This window comes from Syngnathus scovelli, chromosome 9 (assembly GCF_024217435.2).
Source record: "Syngnathus scovelli strain Florida chromosome 9, RoL_Ssco_1.2, whole genome shotgun sequence".
Classification (NCBI taxonomy): domain Eukaryota; kingdom Metazoa; phylum Chordata; class Actinopteri; order Syngnathiformes; family Syngnathidae; genus Syngnathus; species Syngnathus scovelli.
The window spans coordinates 10,073,583-10,098,669 of NC_090855.1; the positions used below are offsets into that span (position 1 = coordinate 10,073,583).

Genomic DNA, 25,087 nt, shown 5'->3' on the forward strand with positions numbered 1-25,087 from the left:
GTGACCAGTAAATCAAGAGTGTCGCCTTCCGGCTTAGCTCCTTCTATGACAGACTGATACAGAGCCTGTCACTGCAGACGCTGTACCGATTCGTCTGTCGAACTTACGCCCCATTACCCCCTCACTCAAGAACAAGACCCCAAGATACTTGAACTCCTTGTGAAAAAGGGGAGCCTTGGCAGAGTCCAACCCTCACAGGAATCAAATCCAAGTTACTACTCGATATGCAGACTAAACTGAAACCGGTCATGGGGATCGAACGGCCCGTAATTATTGCGTCCAATACCCTCTGCTCCCAGACCACTCTGCACAAGAGTACAGGGTACACGATTGAATGCCGTCTAAGTCCACATAGCACTTGTAGAGTAGTAGAGTGAGCCTCCAGGCAACCTCCAGTACCCTGTTGAGTGTGCAGAACTGGTCCACTGTTCCATGGCCAGATCGAAAACCACACTGCTGAAAATGATATTCAACTCCTCCCCAACACGTCTGAAAAGACCTTACGAAGGTGGGTGAGGAGTGTGATACCCCAGTCATTAGAACACAACCTCCGGGCAACCATCACTCTAGTCCGCTCATCCAGAGGCACGAGCTCTGATGTCCATGTTGTGGAAGTGTGTCAACCAGCACAGACCCACAACATCCAGGCCCTTTAGGATCTTTGAGGGCATATAATTCACCCCCGGGACCTTGCCATGGAGGAGCTTGTTAACCTTATCAGTGACCTCAACCCTCGAGAAGTCTCTGCTTCCTCATGTGGAGACATTCCTTTCTATCAATTTACAACATAAGGTCAGCAATGCCCCATGCCAACTAATTGTTGTTGTTGAGGCTTCCCCCTCATGAGACAATTGAAGAAGAATTAGAATTTAAGACTTTTTGGAAGTTGCTCACCTTGGACTCCTAAAACTCCTCCTAAGTTTGAGTTTTTGCCTCAATGACTGGCAAGGTTGCATTCCGCTTGGCCAGTCATTACCCTTCAGCTGCCTCCGGAGTCCTACGTTCCAAATAAGCCCAATAGAGTTCCTCTTTCAGCTTGACAGCATCCCTCACCACTGTCCACTTACATTTGATCTTCGAAGTCAAAATCATCGAAACAATCACTGCAAATTACACTTTTCTGCTTGATCCATCCCATTATTTTTTTTTGTTTTTAGTCCATGTCATTTACTTTATTATTTTTGTGATGTGAGTTTCACGAGAGAATGACTCCCGGCAAGTAAAGAAACAATAACATTTGGTTTGCCTCGCCTCTGCCTCAAGGTCATCAGTTGTGGTACAGAAAATGGATGGATGGATTATGATTATCCAACAGAAGATACATTGTACATTAACATCACAATTTTTGACATGATTGAATGAGACAGCAATGGGTGAGATACCAAACAATGTTGTTTTCTGTTTGAGGCCACACATTTTCTATAGATTTCTGTGCAAAACTATCATTGTTAGTGTAGACGTGTTTGTGTGGTATGAATCTGCCGAGTGTGTTTTTGGATATTATCTTCTTTTCCTTCCAAACTGAATGGTCAGAATAGCCCCACTCCAATTTGATTATCTTGAAAACAGGAATATCAGAGGGAACAGTCTCCCACTAAAAGACACTTTGCGCAGCTCCCGGCATTGAAACTGTTTTCTGATGTTGTAAAGGACGGATGTGCCTATGTATTGTACACGTGAGTAAAATCCTCGCTTCTCTGATGGCCGGGCTTTCTTGGCGCAATGACGAGTAAAATAAAATGGTTACATCAGTGTGAAAGACTGGTGGGTAGTGTTGAGGTCACCAGTTTAATTACACTTCACAGAGACTGATTTAGGTCTTGCAGAGGTTGTTTGGGGCTGCAGATGGATGGAGGACAGCAGAGTCTTCTCTGCTGAGAGTTCTAAGAGGAGCTTACATTCTGACATTGAGGAAAAACATCAAGAGGAATTTCAATTTAGATTGAAATCAAGCACTGAAGTATTCTATCAATTTCCACAGATATTTTAGCATTCGTTTGCAGATTTTTTTTAACAACATGTGTTTAACCACAGTATTTATTTTGCAAATGTTTTGATGAAAACACTTCAGACATTAGTGATACTGTTATCATCATGTTTACTTGTCGTGGTGGATTTCTGAATGTTTTGCACCGTATGTGCTAATGTACAGAACATGAAATTTTAGTCTTTAATTTACAGTATGTCCTCATCATGAAATTAACAAGGTCCTTTTGCATTTGGAAAGTGTGAATATCATTTAGGGCAATGTTCTCTTGTGTGCACTTTTGCACTTTACTGCCTGCCTAGATTCTCCCATTGGTTTAAGTCATCACAGGAAGTTGCGCCCAATATCATTTCAACATCAGAGCCACCGGAAATAAGTTGAAAAGTCCCTGCAGTTAAACTGGAGCATTTGTATAATGTCAACATGAGTTGTTTCTGAGTTTGTCAGAAAAATAACAAAATTTGGCAATGCCGAAAGAACTGCAGACCGCCCACTGGTTATTTGGGGTAACAGACTAGTCAAAAAAAAAACATGATCAGGTAAAACAATACACTTACATTTGAAGTACTAACACCCAGAGTAAGTAACATATCAAGAGAACGCTTTCCACTGTGGGTGGGTTTAGTCACATGCTGAGTTAGACTGAACAATTCAAGGAGAACAGTGAATTCTTTAGCATGCCTGAAGGCTGTCACTGGCTACACCCACGTGTACAATTAAATCCCCTGTAATGACTAAACATTTGAAAGTGGTACACATAATTGAAAGTAATTAAATATAATAATAGAGTATAGTTTTATGTCAATGCCAAATGACATACTCAAATGAATAAAAAAAGACGTTGAAAAAAACACAATGACAATTTGTGGGCGGATATATTTTACCCGTGAATGTCACAAACAACCCGACCCCTGTGGTTTTGTTGTATCAGACACACAATTTCAAGTGAGGTATACTAGACTAAAAAAGAACTGCATTAGTTATAAAGTAAATACAAAACAAATCTTTTCTGATGTTCAGCTTTGCAAGGTGCATTTGTAGCTTCCCAGTGTCACTCATCCAGTATTCCACACAGAAGTTTGATTTATTTCTGATCAGGTTTCAATTTATAGTTTGCTTTTAGAAAACTCTACAATATACACCATGCCCTTATAAGACTTTCTTGGACACACAATTTGTGTTTTTTCGCATGACAGAACATGTACAGTTAGTTACTTTGTAAACCAGCAATTATATGAGGTACTATGGTGCGCTATGCTGTATCTTGAGCTAGAGAAATGGACGACACACGTTTGGAATATACAGCTTGAGGCAGTGCTCATGTTTACTCCTTTCCTGTCCTAATACTATCCTGAAAAGTAAATATTGTTGATGATGAAGTACATATACTGTAAAGAACATGCCATTTTCTTAAACAATCAAGTGGATCTAGTTATGGAAATAAAGTTAAGTGTGCGTGTGTGTTTGTGTTTGTGTGTGTGTGTGTGTGTGTGTGTGAGAGAGAGAGAGAAAGAGAGAGAGGCGGGGGGTTAAGAAGAATGCTGCTGTGCTGCAGGGGGACATGATGATGGTGGGGGTTCTACAGACTGGAGAACCCAGGGGTTAACGAGTAGTGTGAGAAAAACAGCCAGAGTTTGAGACAGAGGGGGAGGGAAGCATGCATACTCAACATTGATACACACACACACATACGAATATATAAAGTACACTAACACGTACACTATCAAACAACAGAGTGGAAAAATACGGCATTTTGTTGTGATTACTAGATTGCACGGACATTGTATAAGCGTAGATAATTATTTACATGTTTTGCATTCTGATTCTCTTATTTTGATACTCGAGTTTGATTTGCAGGTGATTATCAATAAATGTGAATAACATTTAGCCAACAGAAAACTACACGTCACATTTGTATGACTTACAAAATGACCTGAGACTGACCATCCTTTTCCCTTGTGGACTATTCAGTAATCCCTCTAGCATGGAGCGGTCACCAAAATGTAAAATGACAGTATTGACCTAAACACCTGCTACTTCCTGCAGATGCATACACACAGACCCAGTGGATTCTTTATCTAATGGCCCTTCTCACGCAAATAGGTTGGGGTGGGCGTTGAGAAGGGACGAACACAGGCGGCCCCCCCCCCCCCATTGTCCTGGTTTAGTTTAATGCTTGGGGGGTTTACTGATAGAACCAGGGATAGTATGGGAACTGAGGAGCCCAACAATGCTGCCCCCCCCCCCCCCCACACCCCCTCCCAGTGCTCTTCCTGCTTATGAGCATGACCTGCTGTGACAGTCCGGGACATAAGACAACTAAATTGTGGAAAATCAGAAGTAATCACAATTTTGAGGCACAAACTACTACATAACAGACTCATTCAATTTATGATTTGGTATATTTAATTTTTATTTAAATATAAATGACATCAGTCGCGATACTTGCAAAGCAACAAGTAGAACTAACTACATTGGCATTCCTTTACATATACCATCACTGTTACGTAAACTAAACTTTGATATCTTCATATTTTTTTTTTTTAAATAATCCCTTTATTTTACATCACCTACCCAATAGCTGGTACTCTAAATTTGACTCACAATGAATAAAAAGCAGAAACCAAATGAACTACCAACCTTAAAATCAACATTAAGCTGCTCACATGGCAATATATTCTATGCCTCATCCACAGACTTTATTAAAATACCTTTTTTTTCCAAGACATTTAATAGCAGTCAGTGACATTAATACAGACCATTCCTTTTATATTTATATTACATTTCTAAAGTAAAGATAAATTCCGCTTTCACCTGCAGACAAAACTTTTCAGGCGCATAATATAACATTTTTTTTCCCCTTAAAAAAATCGTTTTTTCATTACAGCTGACCTGGAAACCATCAGTCTTTTGTGTGTGTGTGCGTGTGTTTTGAATGGGCAGTGTGTGTGTGTTTGCGTGTGTGTGTGCGCATGTGTGTGCTGTATGCATACATCCAGCTGAGCTCCATTCCTCTCACTCATACTTGCTACAGCAGAACCCCTTGTCTGGGAGTTTAAAGCAGGGATTGGGCAGGGGATGAAGAGCAGTTTGTTCATAATGGATTATTGATTGGTCTGAGAATACACACTATGCATGTGTGTCACTGCATTTTAGGCATAGTGCCACTTTCTTTGTCCCACTCTGAGCAGCTAGTGTCTCCACTTCATGATCAACTGTGCGGAGGCTGGCAAGATTTTTTTTTCTCTGCAAAGCCCTCACTGTATGTTGTCCTCTGCAAAGTAGTGTCTGTATGAGTTTGTGAGTAACCCTCTGTACAAACGGTTAAACTTGCAATGCTGCCTTGTATGGAACACTGTGGTTTCCAAAAGATGTGTGGGCAAATTTAAAAGGCCCTCTGTTTTGCTCCTTACACAGTTGAATTGCTTGTGTGCGGGTGTGTGTTTGTCAGCATTCAAACAGAAGGTTCACTCTTGATTTTTTTTTTTTTTTTTTTTTACTGTGTCTATTTGTCCCCAGATTCAAATCAAAAGTCTCTTTGGTTGCTAAGGAATCTCAGATTATATATATATTATATACATATGTCATATATAATGTTATATTATATATATATATACGTATATATATATATATATAATGTTATATTATATTATATTAATTAATATATTGTATACTATATTATAATATATAATATATTACATTATTAATTACAGATACATGGTACAGATAATGGATGGATGGATATGGATGAATGGCTATAATACATACATCAAACTTTTAATCTACCTCTGACTCATTTATTCTACTTTGTAGGTTTGTAAGTAGAAGCCTTGAGGACTTAAGCAGGAAGCATCGTGATACATTTACTGATTTCAATAAAAGAGAGAGTCTCCATAAATAGGTGGCTCCGGTACTGGGTATTAATTTTAGTGCAAGTTATAAAGACGTACAATTGTTCATGTTCATGTGCTAAAATCCTCAAGTGGTAATGATCAGTTATCCTTTTATAATTAGAGCCTATCACTGGTTCTATTATGGTCTTTAACAATTGCATTTGTCTAATTTCTTATTGTCCACCTTTTGAGTTTCTAGGATCTCTCCAATTAATAAAAGGCAATTTTCATCTTTCAAAAGTTTCTGAATTGTGACATAGACACTTGGTGAAACCTTGTTCATAAGTAAAGTATGTCTTTTTAAATTGGGGTACTCTAGCAACAGTTTATCAGGCTAAGTGAAGGTTATTCTTATTGTAAATATGATGGACATATAAAGTAAAACAGATGTCTTTTTATCTCAAAAACAAAGTAATCTGAACAATAACTGCAAAAGCTCAGTGTCCATGCCTAATGTAAATATACAGTATATGGTCTCAAATTTGTCCCCTGTGTCAAAATACCATCCTTATTCTTTCCCTTTCATTTTGAGCCTCACTGTGACAGCATTCAGTTCCAGTTTAAGAATGGAAGGCGATTTGTCTTAAGAGCCACTTCCTTTTGTGTACTTAAGAACCTTGTCATGTGAGCAGTGGCAGGTGTGTGAGGCCATTATGGGGAGGGCATATGGTGGCATTGCTGATGTGAACATGGAACACCCTCCTCTTCCCCCACCATGATTGTGTAAAGTGTCAACTCAGCTGGTGTGGCGTCAGAGCCCCCAACCCCTCCACAAATCATTGCACAATCATTCAGATGGATGTTGTACATAAATAAATTTAAAGGGGAGGGGGCACACCGCTGAATTCAATCTACGCTCAGTAACCAAAATATATAAGTACAACTTTGCAATTAATGTTATCATAATGTGTATCAAAGCATTAAACAAGGTCAGCAGGTCATCCTCACAGTCAAGAGATTTTGGGTTTGAATCTCTTCCTTCCTGTGTGAGGTTTGCGTACTCTGGCTTCCTCTCAAAAAAAAAAAAACCCAAAACATTCATATTAGGTTAATTTAAGCCTCTATTGGTAGGTATTTTGTTGGATAGGGAAAATTGTTATTTGTCAATATCGTATGCGCCCTGTGATTGACTTGAAAGTTATCTTTCCGCCTCTTGTCCAAAGTCAGCTTGGCTAGATTGAAAGGGATACTCGGTAGAAAATGAGTGAATAATTAATCAGCTCAGTTTTTAGTACACAATGAGCAATGTTGTGTACTGTATTTCTAATGATGCATGGGTCAAGTATTAAATTTTTTCAGGATATTGTGAGCAATTTTCACCATTTTGAATGTCTATCTCAATGAAAAAAAAGACTCGTTGAGTCATTATGAAAAAATTTGAAACATATTTCCTGTTTTGGTTTTTAATTAATTGCTACTGTCACAACCGCAGCCTCTTATGTTTTTTGACAAGTGAGTTAGTTTAGTTAATTAAAACAATCGAGGGTGTATCCACTTCTCGCCCAAAGTCAAGAGCGGATAAAATTCCCTTACGCGTGATTCTATGAAGACCGGTTTTATACAAAATGAATGATCAGATGTAAATTACTACTTAGTGAATGTCTGAAAACAATTATACTAACTTTATTTCTCTTTTTGTCTCATTCCACTCTCGTCCCCATTCTTTCCACCTCAATATCCCACTTTCCTTTTCATTCTCAGGTGGATTATGTAAATGATTGCTGATCTGTCTACAAAGATGGAGGAGAAATGTCAGTGAAATGAATGAAGAAAAGAAGCGTTCTAATAATCGTAATATCAAAACTTTTTGGTACCTGGAGAGTTGAAAACTCAATTTTCATTCGCAGATAGTGAAACGTCAGATACATTTTGAGATATCTATTTCAAATGTATTATTATTTTTGCAATTTAGGACATACAGAATAACTCAGACTGCCTGAATTAGTGACAGTGATAGATGAAGATGGCATTATTTCCTATACCCAGACAGTTTTAAATTAATTGATATGATCTCATTGATACATCATCTCTGGATGACTGCAGACTGATAACATTTTAATTGACACTTGACATCCCTAGATGTGCAACGGCAGATAGCAGTAGATTGATCCTTTTTTTTTTTTTTTGCCTAAAAGAGGTACAATAAACAGGGTAGATCAAATCCCACTGTGGGCACGATGGATACTCAGGCTAGAAATCAGAGGGAAAAGTTGACTCCCATCAAGGTGAATTCCAAACATGATACTGAGGGTGAGGATGACAAAATACCAGAGACTTTTGACTGCAATGTTTGTGGTCGCAGTTTCCCTTTCCTGAGCTCTTTGTCACAGCATATGAGACGCCATACTGGCGCACGCCCTTATAAATGCCCCTACTGTGACCACAGGGCCTCTCAGAAGGGCAACCTCAAAGTTCATATACGCAGTCACAAACTGGGTACGCTCTCTCGCCACCACTCCAATGAGGAGGAAGAAGGGGGCGCAGAGGAAGAGGAGATGACTGTTTCAGAGGGTCTTGATGGAGGCACAAGTCCAACCAAGAGCAGCTCAGCCTGTAATCGGATGATCAGTGGTCATAGTGCAGAAGAAAACCGCAGGAAAGTGCCAGTGAGGAGCGTAAAAAGAGAGAAAACTATAAGTGATCAGCTGCCTTACTGCTGCCGTCTTTGTGGCTACGAGGCCCAGCGGGAGGACCAGCTCCTAAGCCATATTGAGAAGGTCCACATTACTGTAGACATAGGAGAGCAGACAAGTGTTAAGGAAGAAGCTGTGGCTGAACCAGATGAATCTAAGTGTGATGGGACCTTTACCTGTGAAACCTGTGGCCAGGTGTTCACCCAAGCCTGGTTCTTAAAGTCACACATGAAGAAACATGCTGGGATCCTTGACCATTGCTGTCAAATATGTGGACGGGGCTTCCGCGAAGCTTGGTTTCTTAAATCCCACATGAAAACACACAACACCAGATCACGGTCTCGTGCAAAATCTGATTCTGCTGAGCATCCTGCCACTATCAATGATGTAGTACAAGATCCTGAAATTGTTTGCTCTGTTGAGTCGGTTTACCAAATGTGCTCTAAATGTGGGAATCTGTTTCATAGCAAAGAGAGCCTGAGGGCTCACGATAAAGTCCATGGTCTCAGTTATGGAGATCAACCTCAGAACCAGTCAGGACCCAGTGATGGTGAAGATTCACCAGCCTCAAAGAGACGTTTACTTGACTGCTTAGGCCTACAGTCTGTTGCAGTAAAGGCTGCGGAGGTTGAAAGTGATCCCATACTGGGTCGAAGAATCCCAGAGCTTGATCCAGTTTGCAGTTACCAAGCATGGCATTTAGCTACAAAAGGAAAAATTGTAGAACCAGTTGAAAATATGAAGGTTTCCAGTGATGGAGGAAATATTGGAGAAGAAGACATTGCTTCAGCCACTGTCGTTTACAAGAAAGAGAAGAACGGTTATGCCCTTCAAGTTCAAGAAAAGCGCAACACAGAGCGCCGCAGCAGCTCTGGTTTGGGAAACCAAGCATCATCTGGAGACCAGACACCAGAGAATCTCAGCGATTCGGAGTACCGGCCATCATCTCGCCACGAACGGAGACGCTCATCCCAGTCTCAAGCTCCCTCTAAATCCCTTGAGTGTTTTGAATGTGGGAAGATGTTCCGTAGTCGTCACCAGATGATTGTCCACCAGCGACTCCATAGAAAGGATGGTAGCAGGACATCAGTGAGCGACAAGGAAAAAAGTAGAAGGAAAGACCAGTGGAGCTCCATGAGTGACCCTGAATCAGGCTCCCCAAACCGACCTTTAACCCCGGGGTATGGAGATTCTCCACCAGCCTCCACTTTCAGAGACCAGGCATCTGAGATGGGCACTGCTAACTCAGGAGAGTTTCCAGGTTAGTCGAAATTCTTTACAAAATGTAAATGTTGCCTTCACAAAATGTCCTGAAAAAGATTTTTATGCTTATCATAGCTTTGTAGCCTCAGTTTGTTTTGTGTGTATGCTCAAGCGTGTGTATGTGTGTCCGTGTGTGTGTGCGCGTGTGTGTTTTATCTGAACTCGTAACACTTCACAGTGTCTTTTTCTGGCTTTGCAAATGGTGAGGTTATAAAGTGGGTATAGCCAAAGTGGGTATAGCCAAAATCTGTTAGTTTCTTTTAGCAAGGCTTGAGAGCAGTGTATCTTTTTACACCAAATTGATAGCAGAAAGAATCCCAAACTATTCCCACAAATTGGGAGCTATTATCATCTACAATGTCATTATAATACAGTTATTCATTCATTTAGATTTATTGATGCCTGCATTAACGACATTATCGTTTCTTGAGATGCTGAGTTATTTTTCTGGCATAGCATAATAACCATGCACTGAAATTAAAACGTAGTGGCTCATTTTAAACCACTCACTACAGTCTCATGAGTCCACTATGTCTGTTCATAAACTGGACTGAGGTCAATTTCCCCTCAGCTCTTTAGTTTGCGTGAAGTGGGGACAGATGCCACCACGTGGCCGAATATAACAACTACAAAGGCCCTCAGACTTTACTGCAAAAATCAGTTTCCATAAATGATCTCTATGGTTGAACAGTGAGAGAAAGGTCACGTATTTTTTGTCACATAAAAAAAACAAAAAAAACACAGCACATAAATTCTATTGTAAAACAAAACAAATAGAGTTTATCTGTCCCTACAAGGGCAGGCACTAATCATGATGGAATGTTACATTGTCCGTGTGCAGCATATGAGCGAGCTGTCTCACTAAACTTTTCAAAACATTGTGAGTATTAGAATTGGGATGCATTTGCTGTAAATGCTCAAAAGCGGAAAGAGGTGTTAGTAGTGGCTGTTCCTAATCTTCCCTGCTCTCAGTGATGATCAAAAATAGCAGAAACATTTCTTCAGGCATGATTGAGCTGTGAGCTATTTCAGGTCTTCCTGTCTCAGGAAACCCCCCCACTCTTATCCCCCTGAGTGAGTATAATTTTTTTATAGGCCCGGTTTTCTCTCTTTTAACTGTCTTTATGCACTGTTTTACAATCGTGACCGCCGATTGAGTTTATTTTGCGACATCCAAGAAACATCCATTTTAACAGCTTTTACTTAAATGACTTTGGCTGTGGTTTTGTCGAATGTTCTTTAGTGTCCACTCTGAGATGGTGATGGAATAGATATTGTTGTCGAGGGTTGCAAAAATAACAACAGTGTGTAAAGAGTTGTAAAGTGTGTTTTGCAATCATCATATGTACACCCAAGAACAAAAAAAGAAAAGAAGTAACATACAAATGTCATGCACAGTGGTGTAGAAATTACATAATTGAAGGTATATACATAATTTAGTAACCTTATTTATGCATATGACAGTGGGACTTGAAAAAGAAAACACTGCTCCTTTCAGGATGCTGTGTAATATGATAGTGATAGCAAATCAAGTCATTATATACAATGCTGTGTCTTAATTGACCTTTTATAGTTAATTGATATTTTGTGGTGATCTTATTGTCTGTTATGTACATATATGATTCATGTGTTGCACAGTAGTAGACCAACTTGTTGACATTTAATTAGACTTAATGGGTGTACTTTTTTTCCCATTATTTACTGATGTAAAAGTGTATGGGGGGAAAAAAGTGGCCTGATAGTTTATATACACGTAATCTTGGCACAGTGTGTATTGGTCATTTACTTTAACAAGTCAAATGAAAAACAGATGCCAAGTTCCGAGTGTGCAAAAGAAAGGGTTAGTTAAGGAAATTGCTACTGAGTATTGTGCCAGGTGATGTAGCTGAGAGACAATACTCTGCCTTATTACCAGGTGTGTGTGTGTTTTAGGTCTAGTTTTTTTATTTGCATGTAAATCTTAGATAAAATGGCGGTCGTCCACGACTATGGTAGAGTTTTATTTCTCAGAAAGATAGGGTGTTGCCGCCATCAAGTGGATAGGCTTAAAAACTGCACAAAAAACTAAATCACTGCATTCTATTGCCTCAATGTAGAACACCTAAACTGGCTAAATTTACTACAGTGTACTATTAGTTTCATAATAGTATTTCAATTTATATTTATATGATTTAAACAGGCTACATTTACTACAGTGTTGTATGAGTTTCATAATAGTATTTCAATTGATATTTATATAATTGGAATGTTTTTAGTGAGTATAATTCTGGGTTATTGTTGTAATGACTAATTAGTGACATATTTGCCGATTTTATGATATATTTAAAATATATGGTGGAAAAATAAAGTCTGATGCTTTTTTTTCCCCACAAACCTTTGATTTGCCATTGCTTTGTTGCAGATGAGAGGCCGTACATCTGCAGCCTGTGTGATTTTGTCACCACTGAGTCACATGCATACCTGGCTCATGTCCGTGTTCAGCATTCAGCTTCCTCTGAAGACAGAGCCAACCCCACACCTAGAGTCACCCCCAATGGATACCCCAAATTGAAGAAAGCGCTCCTGCAAGGTCTGGAAAATATTCCATCCTCTCTTTCTGATCTTTCAACTTGCTCTCCTCTCCATGAGTCTGTTTTGGCCCCTATGGATTTATGTATGAGGCCCGAAGGTCAAAGGGGCCAAGCCCCCATAACCCTTGACAGGAAAATCCTCCCGAACCATAAATGCTCCTTCTGCTCCCATTCAACCCTCTACCCCGAGGTTCTGTGGATGCATCAGACTGTTGCCCACCGCATGACCAGTAGTAGCTCCAATCTGGTGCCTAAATGGGCTCTGAAAAACAACACCAAGGGGCCAAAAGACTTGTCCTCCAGGAGACGAACTGCCCCCCCACCAGTCTTGGAGGGTAAAGAATGTCCACCCCTGCCAGCAGCTGTGCGTGTCCATCGCACACGACCCCCAACCCAGTCCAACAAAGTACTACAAAAAAGCAAAGCAAATTTTCATGCAGACACAGCAGCATCAAGATCATCCCCTCACTCTTCATCGTCATTGTCACGACCATCCACATCCACCTCAGGATTTCACGCTGCAAGAGTTCCTCAGAGTCAACCTCTGCACTCCAGACCCAAAAGTGATGTTTCCTCTCGAAGGAGCTCGCTGTCGTCCTCCACCTCTAAGGAGAAGAGCTTCAGCACACCTTCCCTTTCTTCAGCCCCAAGCCTCAGCTCTGCTACTGCTACCAAAAGGGCAGAATGTTATAAAATGCCTCAGGAGGGACTCGGCTTCATGCTTTCTAACAAGTACGGTACCCAAGCAGAGTTCGACCAAGCTAGAGGCTCTTCTTATCAATCACTCACCAACTCCCATGGCCAGCGACAGACTAATGCTACCAGGCCTAGTAGCATCATCCACAACTCCACAGTGGGGCACTATGGAGCGACGCAGACATATGGAGGCATTCTTCAGACTTCATCATCCTCCTTGCCCTCAGAGGCTTATGGGAATGTGAAGCAGGAACAAACATCAGAAATCCCAGAAATGCCAAACAACATCCTTAGCTTCCTCAAAAACTACAACCCCCATGAACTGGCTGCACTGTACCATCGCTGGGGTGCCACCAATTCACTTTTGGATCCCACTGGTAAGAAGCTACATTTGTTTTCTTTTTTATTCTGATCATTCAGGCTCGCAAAGCTATGTGGTATATAAATTACATTTTACATGTTACACTCATATCAGATTGAATATTTAATATTCAATTTAAGCACCATAAAATAATATTCTTCTATGAGTCGTAATATGTTTGGATTTGATTTAGACTTGGCAGTGGTTGTATTGATGATGTGCAAACGTATTTCTGTATCAAAAAATACACTCACCGGCCAAACTGTATGTCTAACAAAGAGCTGTTTCTAAAATGATTCCATCTAAAGTAAATAATATTTTTTTCAGTTTTTGATTAAAAATTAATATCGTTATTGTTGTTATGGGACAGTACTGCCATTCTACAAGATGTAAATATTCGTATTTAGTTTCCTCAGAGGAACTAAACTGTAAGCACAATAAAACTGTCACCACACACAGCCTTAACTATATTGACGAATTCCAAGGCCACCATCACTATCGCCCCCAAAAAAAAAGATTTTGAACATTTTGCAAAATTAGTTCTTAGAATTACCACATTGTGTGTTTGTGAGATGATAATAGGCTGCATTTGGGTCAGCAAGTTTGTTTTCAGTATTTGTATTCTGTTGTTTTGCTTTAAAAAAATAATAATCTATTTGTCTGTGAAAGACGTGAGAGAACCTCTGGTGCGCTCAGGTCTGTGAGGCATGCCTCGTGTCCAGCTCCACTTCTCCCAGAAAGCTGTCACAAACTGTTTAGGTCATGACTGTGCCTGATGAGAGACTCGCACAGATGCAAATGGGGGAGGCAAAACATAGGCATGCGGAAACATAAGAGGCAAAGAGAGAGAGCAAGCGAGCGAGATGAGACAGAATAATTACCCCACCAGCTGCTTCGGAAATGGTCATTACTGAACATCAACATTATTTTCCCATTTTTAGTTGTGTCGCTAAGGTCAAGTGGGGCTGTGTGGTGCTAGGGGTCAAAGACAACAGCCCCAGAGCAGACGCATGACATCACTGTCACCCGTCCAGGCGCATATCGTCACCATCCGCCTTAGCCCTTTGAGTCACATGCTATAAAGTGACCTTTTTTGAGCAGCTACGTCTTTCTCCCTTTTCCTCTGCAATTTGTGTGTGTGTGCATGCATGTTTGGGTGCCTGTGTTTCCCATCCAGCTCTGTCTTGTCTTTCATTAGTGCATCAATGAGAAGGGCTGGCAGCTCAGACTAGAAGTGAAGTAACCAGAGGCCAGCCAACAGTCGGGGTGCCAGAGATGCTCTCTGTCACCTCTCTCCCCCGCCCTGACTTTCTTGTCCTGTTTCCACCCGCTTTCTTCATATAAACATGAAGAAATACACAAAACTCTGCTGAGGCTTTGTGTGACTGTAGACTCACCAGCATGCTCCCCAAAAGTAGAGTGAGTTTCATGTCTTGGGTACTGTGTTGACAAGCAGTTATTTCACCGTGCCGTGTCCATGTAGCTTCCAATGCATTCATAATATGAATAACAAAAGTGCTAATGATTGTCATTCAGCACATAGGTCACCATCCAGTTAGCAAAACATGAGGAATGATGCAGGAAAATATACGCATAAACTCTATCTGTAACTAAGTTACATAAGGAATGGCTTTGGAAGCAATTGATATTCAACAAGTGACAGTTGTTATCCTCAATTTTTATTAAATGGGTAAAGTTGATCAACTTTAGGCCTGTGCTGTCCTGAGCTGGAGCAAAGGCACACATACTGTATATATAACTGTTAAAACATATACAGGCACACACACCTGACATGTGACACACGGGCAGCGGAGCGGGCACATCACAGCCGGGGCGTTTTAATTGCCTGTAATTTATGCGGTGTGTGTGTCTGGCTGTCAGCCTGTGAGATGATGCTGTGTGACAGCAGCAGTCCAGCCCCTGGAGCTAGCCGCTCATAATGACACATTAGACATACTAATGATGCCTGCACTTGTCCACTACTCATGCCGCCTACCTCCATTGCCGCAGCCTTGCTTCTGTGTGAATGTACACATGATCAGTGTGTGCACAGTACTGACCTCTATGACTTTATTTGGCCTCAAACACAGCACGATTTTGGAATGAACCAAGGTTATTATAGAGAACGGAGATTCATGTAAAAGCTAAAAGTAAAATTAAAACGACATTTTGTTCATGAAATAAAATTTAGAAAATATAGTAATCAACAAATCTGATTAACCACTCTTGGGGTCGCTACACATACATTTTTTTACTCATGTTTGGCGACTAAAATATCGCATTTTTTGTCAGGCCTAACGTCTGTACAATATTTGAGGAGTTTTTGTTAGTTCTTCAAAAATATCTTTATGGAGTAGATCAATATGAATTTCTACAGAAACAATAGGGTACTTGTAACATTGCAACAACTTTTGTTTGTATTTATGTCTATCATCAGGGATGCTGAGGTCTGTCATGCGACAGGGACAGCATTTCTGCCATGAGTGTGGGAAGAGTTTTGGTCAGCCCAGCCACCTTCGCACTCACATGAGGTCCCATACAGGTAAATAACACTTCACACCATTCACAACAAAGATTATATACTCCAGTCAAATGTGTAGTTCTACCTGCATTGTTCAACGTGATCCACTGTGGTTGAAACATATTTAACAGAGAGATTGGTGAACAATAGTTTACACTTCAACTTTTGGTTGCCTTATTTAGTTAGAGGACAGTGGCAACATATTCTGTATGAATCTTCAATATACACTGTAGCACTGTAACACACATCTGGGAATCACGAGAGTCGCATCTGAGGCTGATAGTGTAGTTAGCCAATAAAAGTAACCAAATATGAAGCAAGAGGAACAGCAAAGGAAGTTGATTCAACATGTGAGAAACAGCCAATAGTTTTGGTCCTTTAGTTTGTGACATAGCCCCCCCCCCCCTCCCCAAGCATCTAAGTATTCATCTTATAGCACATTTTCAGTCATTCACCAGTTATGACACCTGTGCACACACATCATCGCCTTCTCACCCATTTATCCACTCAGAGATTCCAACATGAGTTATAGAGAATATATGCATGGAAGGATTCACACAGAACAATATTTCATTGTCAGCCATTCCTACATGTACCCATATAAATCAAACCAGATCTTTTTGTTCAGTTGAGTGTGACAGCTAGTCTGTGAGTCCTTCCTTGCCCTGGGCTGGGCAGCTGTCGCTATTTTTTAAACTGAAACATGTTTTCTCTGGATACTGACCTGTGACAAATTGTATACATTATTAATCACATGTCAATTAGAGAAGTGCAATTTTGCATTCCAATGAAGCAGACCATCATTTATTCACACCAGTCTCATGAGTCCATTTGCATGTGCTTTCGTGCCATTTGTTAAACAACTTGACTGAAGCTATAGCCACATGTGCATGTTTTGTTTTTTCATGATATATCATTGTAGAGTTAAAAAAAAAAAAAAACATGTGCATTCCACTTAAGAACAACAAAATCTCTCAAGCAACCTTTGCCAAATTTGTAGGCTGTCAAACCTATGCCAAAGCAACAGGTGGCATGATTTTTTTTTCCAGTCAGAGGCCTGACAATAAATCGCAATCAAGTATTCATGCATGAAGTTGTGCTTTCATTTAAGACCAGGATATATAGTCAACAAACAATACAGATAAAAAAGTAATGAGGATAAAATGTTCATTTTACATGAAAGTCCTAATATTATGAGAATAAAACCAAAGGTATTTCTATATGACAAAAATCCACATGTTGATTGGTTAGAACCATAAAATATTAATCAAAAAATAATTTAAAAAAATCTTTACACACTCTGGGTACACTTCCACCCACATTCCAAAAACATTCATAGTGGGTTCACTGAAGACACAAAATTTTCCATAGATTTAAATGTGAATGTGGATGTTTGTTTTTCTCTTTGTGGCCTGCTGGTGACCTGACATGCAACCCATAAGAATGAAATAGTATCGAAAATAGATGGATACTTTGTGGTTAGATGGTTGAACAGATTTTAAGAGCTGATTTTTCAATTCTCAAGGCGACCTTAAAGTTTGTTACTGATAATAACTAACTTGTGATATTACTACTTAATTCCCATATTATTTGGACTGTCTTTATGTATAGTGTTAGTTTCTTTTCTTTTCACTTGTTCATATGTGTTTTTGTGGATATTGTTTTATATTTTCCGTACTTCGCCATCTCTTCTTTTCCTTCCCATTCCTCTTCATCCCGCTGACATCCTCTCCATCTCATCCTTTTTTGCCTGTCTCAATTTCAACCATCCCAACCATCCCTTTTCCTCTTAACTTCTATATTTTCTTTTACTCCCTCTGGATTCCCACACTTGTGTTCTTTTGCTCCCTCTGCCTCCTACCTCACTTGTCTCGGGCTCCTCTATTCCCTCTCCTGTCGTGTCACGTCCATCATGTGAGCATGCAGTGATCACAGCAGACAGTGAGATAAGTAGCTTCTTTATGGAGAGTGTGAATGATATGTGGCATCGCCAGTGATTCTAAGTGACAGAGGCCAAATGGTAAGTGATGCAAAGCTCTGCTTCCCCTAAGCCCTATTGTAAACACACAAGCACGCACGCACACACACACAGCAAATTAACACACTCACGCCCGTACACAGACTGTGTAAACACTAGCCAAGACTGTAATTAATGTTGTCACCGACGATTGTCCTCAGCATGGACGTACGCACATAGAAAAGGCCATCCACCCCGAGGCCTCTATTAACATGCGTCATATTAAATCACTGACTTGGATCAACCAAGTTCCATCGCCATCATCATCACCTTCATCGCTGCCATCATCATTACCGCTAGCTCCCCTCCATTAGCATGGGCACTGGTGGCGAACGCCGCACTTTATTGTGCGACTGGTGGCACAAGGAGAAAAGCAAATGCTTGTGTGGGTCTTGATAGAGCTTTTAACCGGATGCCCCCTTCCTCCTCCTCCTCTTCCACCTCCTTCCCCCACCCTCCTCTTCCTTCTCACCCCACAGTTGGGTTTGATTTTAACGGACTCCACAGAGGTACTGACGCTCACAGCACCGCTTCTGAAGCTCCCAAACAAGTATGTGGCACAACGGCTAATCACTCGGCTCCACCATCACCTTTGCATTGTGTCGTCTTTTTGTTGCACCTGTCAGCATGCGTTGTCAACCTCTTCCCCCAGTCCTGCTCTATATTGTCTATTTTCTTATTTAATGTTACCTGGTGTCCTTAAAAAAGATTTTGTCATGAGGAATCATATTTGCGCAAATTGTACATTTGTGCAACTTATGTCAAAATCAAATGCAGCAATTGTTTTGCTATACTTATAAGGCCCCAAAGTATTTCTAACCTGGCCCAATTTTTAGTGTCAGCATTTTATTTGATGAATGAGCGTTACTGTATTAAGCTGGAAATTACATGCAAAAGCGATTCAAAAAATGGATGGAAGTGGTTAAAAAAGCCTCAATTAGTTATACAGGAGATATTATTGCAAAATATTTGCCATTGGATAAATTTATTTATTGCTTTTACGTTCTTAACATTTTTTATATTTGAACATTTTCACTCCTAACCTTCAGCATAAATTATCAGGGCTGTCAAACAGATTTTATTTTAGTAAATACATTAAGCCAAATGTAATCTTAGGTGGCCTGATCCAATATATATTATATATTTACATTTAGTATTCATTATTATCTTCTTGTGAATCTTGTTTCAAATCATTTAAGCAATCGGAAATTTTAGCGCAAAAAATGGAATCATGGCAGTATTTAGCAGAAAACATCAGCAATGAATCTAGTTTGCGATAAGCAATCCTCTCTATTGACAATTAACAGTGCATCTACAACTATTTGCAATTAGTACATACCACTAAATGTTTTTAATAAACGTGGACCAAGTAACTTCGCAATCTTGTTTGTAACTTCACACTTGCATGTGAAATCACTTAACAAACAAAACGATACATTGTGATCTTTTTCTGCACAATTGAAAAGGAATTTATCTCCTTTTTTCAACTTTGACAAATGGTTGTTTATGTGTCACACAAACCCAAACAGCTTTTCGATGCTTGCGTTAAAATAAAAGTCAATGTTAAAATGAACTAGAAGTTATCTGACAGGTATATCAATCCCCACATTGTGGATAAGACCCCTTGACGGGCCGGTTCTGGTTTGTGGGACGTACATTTGAAAACAAGACCATTCTGGTCAACTACTGTACGTAAATTAATAAATAAATAGATTAAAAAAAATATTGCTAAATAAATAAATGCATACATACATACATACATACATACATACATACATACATACATACATACATACATACATTTAGGAAAATGGCTATGCATGTATACGGTACCCTTTCACCTGAGAATGTGACAAAGCTATAACTAATGTTAGACGTAAATGTAATTACGCAAATTACAAATTACGTATATTTGGTGATGTAGAATTACAGTTAATCATGTTCCAATATACTATAGCAATACAAGCTATATATTGCCATATTTAGTTAACTGAGATGGCCAAAAGTTAAAGGTGGAGACAATAAGTAAGTAGAAAACAATGTCACTATCAGAGCAAACATATTGCGAAATAGCAGCTTTCCATCCGTTAGTGCCTTCTCTTCGTTTTCAGAGTCAGTCACAGAGACAAGAATTGAGGCCGAGTGAGAAACAAGTAAATCTGCTCGGCTTTGACATTCCCTTGTACACGCTGCACCTTCAACTTTATTAATCACACACATCACACACACACACAAGCTTGCCCCACATGACTGAGATTTACCGCACAGTGTATGAGTGATGGGAGCAGGCGTCTGGCGGAGGGGTCCAATTAGATGCAGTGTTGACGCTGCTTTACGGTGACGATAACCTTTAGTATAATGTAGTGCAGCGGTCCCGTCAGCCGTGTTTCCTCACAGGACGATGTCGCCCAGGTTCTTGCTTTCCTCTCACGTCTAACCCTCACCTTCTTTTTCCAGCTGTTTTATTATTTTCCTTTATGATTAATTATACCTATTTTGTTGTTATCGCTCTCTTCTTCAAACACCCCTCTTTCTTTCTCTCTGTTGTGCTTCTGATGATGTATGATAACTGCTATATTTTCCTGTGTCTTCTTCGGGGAAAATACAGGGGGGAGGGGCACGGGGAGTCATTTGTTTTCCCGCTGTGATATTCATCCATTTATCAAAATGATAATTAGGTGCAATTAAATGGCAATCTCATTTGTTTTCTTCAGGTGTGAGTTGCTTATTTTTTATTATTCTTTCTATTTTTTGCTGAGGTCTGATGTCTGTCCCATTGTAGGTCAGTCTAATTAGAAGATGGGATGGGCATGTGTTGGGGGGCAGGGGGTTCGTCAGGCTGCTGGCTTGATGGAGTAAAGTACATGGAGATAAAATATTCGTTCAGGTTTGTGCGGCTTCTCCTGAAGGAGTTGGGCTGGCATGTTGTAATGTATTGAAATAAAACCTACACTGAATGGACAAAAAGTTTCGTGACACTTTTTAATGGGCTTAGAAATTAGTGGAATAGACGAGCAGCATGGCAGTCTAGTGGTTAGCACAGCTGCCTCACATTTCCGAGGGTTGGGGTTTGAATCTTGCTTCAGCATGTACAATTTGGCTGGCTGGATCTCATAGTATTGGGGTTGCTTGGTCCATGGCGTATTACATTTTTAGTTTCTGTTGATGTATTAGCCAGGTCTCCTAATATTTGTATCCATAATGTGTATGCAATATGTGACTTATGCATGTCTTTTCCTCCCCATTCTATTTTAACACTCACATCTGTTGTTTACATGGTGGATGTCATATTTGTGACCAATCTTTTGTTGCCACCACATGACCTTTGCAAATGTTGTGTTTTGTTGTTCAGGAGAGAGGCCTTTCTGCTGCCAGCTCTGCCCATACAGAGCCTCTCAGAAAGGGAACCTGAAGACACATGTCCAGAGTGTCCACCACATGCCTTTTGACAACAGCAACTATCCAGATTCCAGAAACTTGTTGCTGAGCCCCAAGGAGCGCAGAGAGTTCGGACAAACACCAACCCCACAAAATCAGCCTTAGCGCTTCTTATGGACTTCTGAATTTCAGTCCAGGCTAGTCAGGGACTCACATCAACTGAAAAATGCCATCATCACATTGAATAATAGAAAGATTTGATCAGCGTTGGATTTTATGGTTGACAATGGGAAAATGTTTTCGTCCTTCAACCAACCCCCTTTAACGAAGGCTTTCTATATTTCTTGTAGTTCAACAGTGACGTTTTGTAATGAATGAATGGCTGCTTTTCACGACCCAAAAATAATACAATGGGTAAAGTCAGAGTAAGGCACAAACCTATTTTGCTCCGCTTCTTGCAATTGAAGGTTGAAAATAAGGATCACAGTGTGTTTAATGATATATACTTTCCGAGGACAATACTGAACTCATTGGCATATGAAAATATATTTTAACTAACTGCCGTGGCACGCTACTTTAGTGGACAACTTGTTTCTCCCTTTTCTTATCGTACTTGATGCATCACTTATTGCAGCATGCTATTGTCCATAATCTGCTGCAAGTAATATTTTTTTATTCACTTCTTTAATTACTTTATATTTTAATGAATTTAATAACTGATTATCAAATGAATGAGCTCTCCCTTCAAATATTTGGGCACAAAAAATAAAAATAGTTGAGCGCTCACAGTGGTAAACCATCTTAAAATTGACTGAAGTAATTACATGATTTGCAATATAGTGGCCAATAAATGCGATCTGCATTGTATAACTGATTAATCGACTAATCATCACAGCCATAAAGACTTCTTCTGGCCTAAAAGCCATTACAGTGTCTTGTATGATCCAGCATGTGCAAATGGGTTAAAGTCACTTCACTCCACTCCTTAGTGAATTCTTAAGAGTGACCACTCCGAGGGAGATGATTAGAGAGACTGGGGGGTGGAGAGCGCGAGAGAGGGAGAAAGACAGAGAGAGTGACTGCTCTAATGCTCATTAAAAAGAGTTGCTTTTTAATAGCCATTATAAATGAGTGTACCACTTTTATGGCCATACAATTATTGTCAATTGAAGAGGAAGGGGCTGAGTGCTGGCACTTTCCATCTATATAACTCCTTTATATTACTGAGCCTTTCTCACACTGACACTTTGACTTTGATTTACACTGCAAACCTGCAGTGGGAGCAGCTTGAAGACTCAGATTGAAATTACACAAAGTAAAGGGCAGCTGGTACACGTTTGGAGGCAAATATGAATCTGCTAATGCTAGCCAGTGTGATTGCGCTGTGAAAATTGCATATGGTAATTGGAGTTAGTGTTATTTTAATTTCAGTTACCTTTAGCTGAAGGCCGATATTCAAATCCCCCTCAACTGATTCATGGTTTAGACAGCAGGATGCAAATTGTGGATCACACCATCAGACTTTATTTTTTCACCAAACGTTTCTACTTGAAAAAATGTTTTGTTTGATCTTATGGCATGTAGTCGCTGCAATACACGGCCACTTCAAGATACCTGTCGTGATCTGTTTTGAGTTACAATATCGTAATTTAGTCATCTGCTTTGTGTTAATTGTTATTTGCACTGCTTTTTGGCACCGGACAAAATCATTGATCAATTTGGGTTTTATTACTGAAAGAAACTACATGAAATTCTCAGCCCAGTGTTTTATTTTGTATGATTTGTCAACTGGTAGAGTGGTGGGCCAAAGTGAAGTGTTACAAAATAGTCCTTCTTAGTCGCAAAGGGGCTTTGGTATCTTCCATGAGGATACGTCCAACTTGTCTCATGACGAGAAGGCCATTCCATCATATGCTACCAAATAGTGATGTTGAACTCTACTGGATTGTAGAGCAGCCTTAGCCAGATGAGGTTGCATGTCTTTGTGCATTATTTTCCAATCTACTGAAAAGGATGATTAACATCCATCCTTGTGTTGTGCCTACCTCCTTTCAAATTGCATGTTAATATGGAGGAGGGGCTGGTCTTTACAGTTTTTTTTCTTCATATTCTCTACTTGGGCTTGTCTTCAGCAACCCCCAAATTGAGTAAGCCATGCCTTGACATATTGGATATAAGCAGATTGTCACTTGTCAGGGAATGGAATTGTGAGGTACATTTTTGCACGCATAGACTATTCAAACGAGTTCGCATACCGAGTACGAAACTGTCTATTTTAAAACCTCAGTAGTTTTTACAACAACAAAAAAATAGATGTAATACCAGCTGAGATATGCATACTATGTTGTGTACCTTAATATGTCTAATGATACACCTAAAAAGTGTGTTTTGAAGCTGTGGGTAGTGAAAATACTTGAAAAGAAATATTCTAGCCTTGTAGTGTAGAATAGTACTAATAATACCCACATTGTACAGAATTCCCTTTAAGATTAACTCCTCAGTTAGAAATTTGTACTCCGAAGTGTGACTTAGTGAAAGTGTGAAGCTGGAGTGACTGTAATATAAACTGTTTTATCTGTAATCCACTCTTACCAAACTCTTTATATACAGCAGTAGAAACCAAATGGCATTATTAGTGCACTTAGACTAGTTTACAGCTTTAACCTTTCATTCTGTTCAAATCTAGTCAAGGTTACTTTAAGAATGTTATTATAGCTAATACACTTGTAAATTGGGGTTTAGGGGCTTTTTGCATAGATTTTAATGACAGATCTTTTTTTGTAATGACTCTGTGTCACACCATTTTACTTATTTTTTTTCCTGATGGAAAGTTTGACAAGTCGAGGTGCAGCAGTGCTTATTTTTCATGAAGATGTAAGAGCTTGTTTTTAGTCACTCTGCTAAATCGTAGGACTTTTGTCATTAGCTCGCCCTGTCTGGCCTTCCACGGGGGTTGTTTTTTTCCCCTTTGGTTGGGGCTTTATTACATATTTTAAATTGTGTTTTTGTGTCTGAACTTTTTATTTGTATCGAACCTCATGATTAATCTACCTATCAAGACCTTGTTATTCCAAGTGGTTTGGTTGAAAACTGTATTTATTATCACTTCAAAAAGGACAGGAGGGCAGTAGCAGGACAGGTGTTTGGTAATTTTGATTTTCTAGGTCATTATTTTGTGTTTAGTTAGTTTGTTTGTGTTGTCATTTTCAAGCCAGCAAAGCGACGTGAAAGCTCTACCTCGTCTGAGCCATTCTCAGTTCTGTTATACTTTTGTAAATTTCAAAAACATATAATGTCATGTCCAAAATAAAGACACATAAAATGATAACTTTTGCCAGCCTTTCATCTGGTTGTCCTCACTTGATTTAATTGTTCCTTAGCCACTTATGATGGAACACATCCATATTTAGATGAGACAAGGTTCATAATTAATTTTTTTTATTCATACTCACCTTTTCTCATTTGAACTTTACCATGAACCCGTCAGTGCATCGCCTCTAAAAATCACAAATGACTTGGCATGTATTGTACACTGCTTTGCTGTTCACAGGACCTACTTGTACTATTAAAACTCACTGTCAGGATCTGGGCACACATGAGCAAACATTTCTTCGCACATCAACAGATTTCATAGACAAGTAGATTCATCTGTTGCCACCATAATGATTAAACCAGTGAGCAGTCAACCCCATTATTGTGACATTTAAAAAGTCAGTCTTGCCACTTTAGAGTTCCTGTTTTACAGATGCTCCACATCAAACATTGCCT

General features: G+C 39.7%; 1 protein-coding gene across 2 annotated transcripts in view; it reads left to right on the forward strand.

Moving 5' to 3' along the window:
* LOC125975325 (zinc finger protein 516) overlaps positions 1-24,647 on the forward strand; it is a 36,249-nt gene extending 11,602 nt beyond the window's left edge. The window contains exons 2-6 of one of the 2 annotated variants that reach the window (XM_049730695.2): positions 7,582-9,774; positions 12,178-13,419; positions 15,841-15,945; positions 18,421-18,491; positions 21,294-24,647. In XM_049730695.2, the coding sequence (XP_049586652.1) occupies positions 8,058-9,774; positions 12,178-13,419; positions 15,841-15,945; positions 18,421-18,491; positions 21,294-21,353 (3,195 nt within the window). In that variant the 5' untranslated portion in view covers positions 7,582-8,057 and the 3' untranslated portion in view covers positions 21,354-24,647. The remainder of the gene's footprint in view (positions 1-7,581; positions 9,775-12,177; positions 13,420-15,840; positions 15,946-18,420; positions 18,492-21,293) is intronic. The other variant, XM_049730693.2, reaches the window with a different exon arrangement.
* The last annotated feature ends 440 nt before the right edge of the window (positions 24,648-25,087 follow it).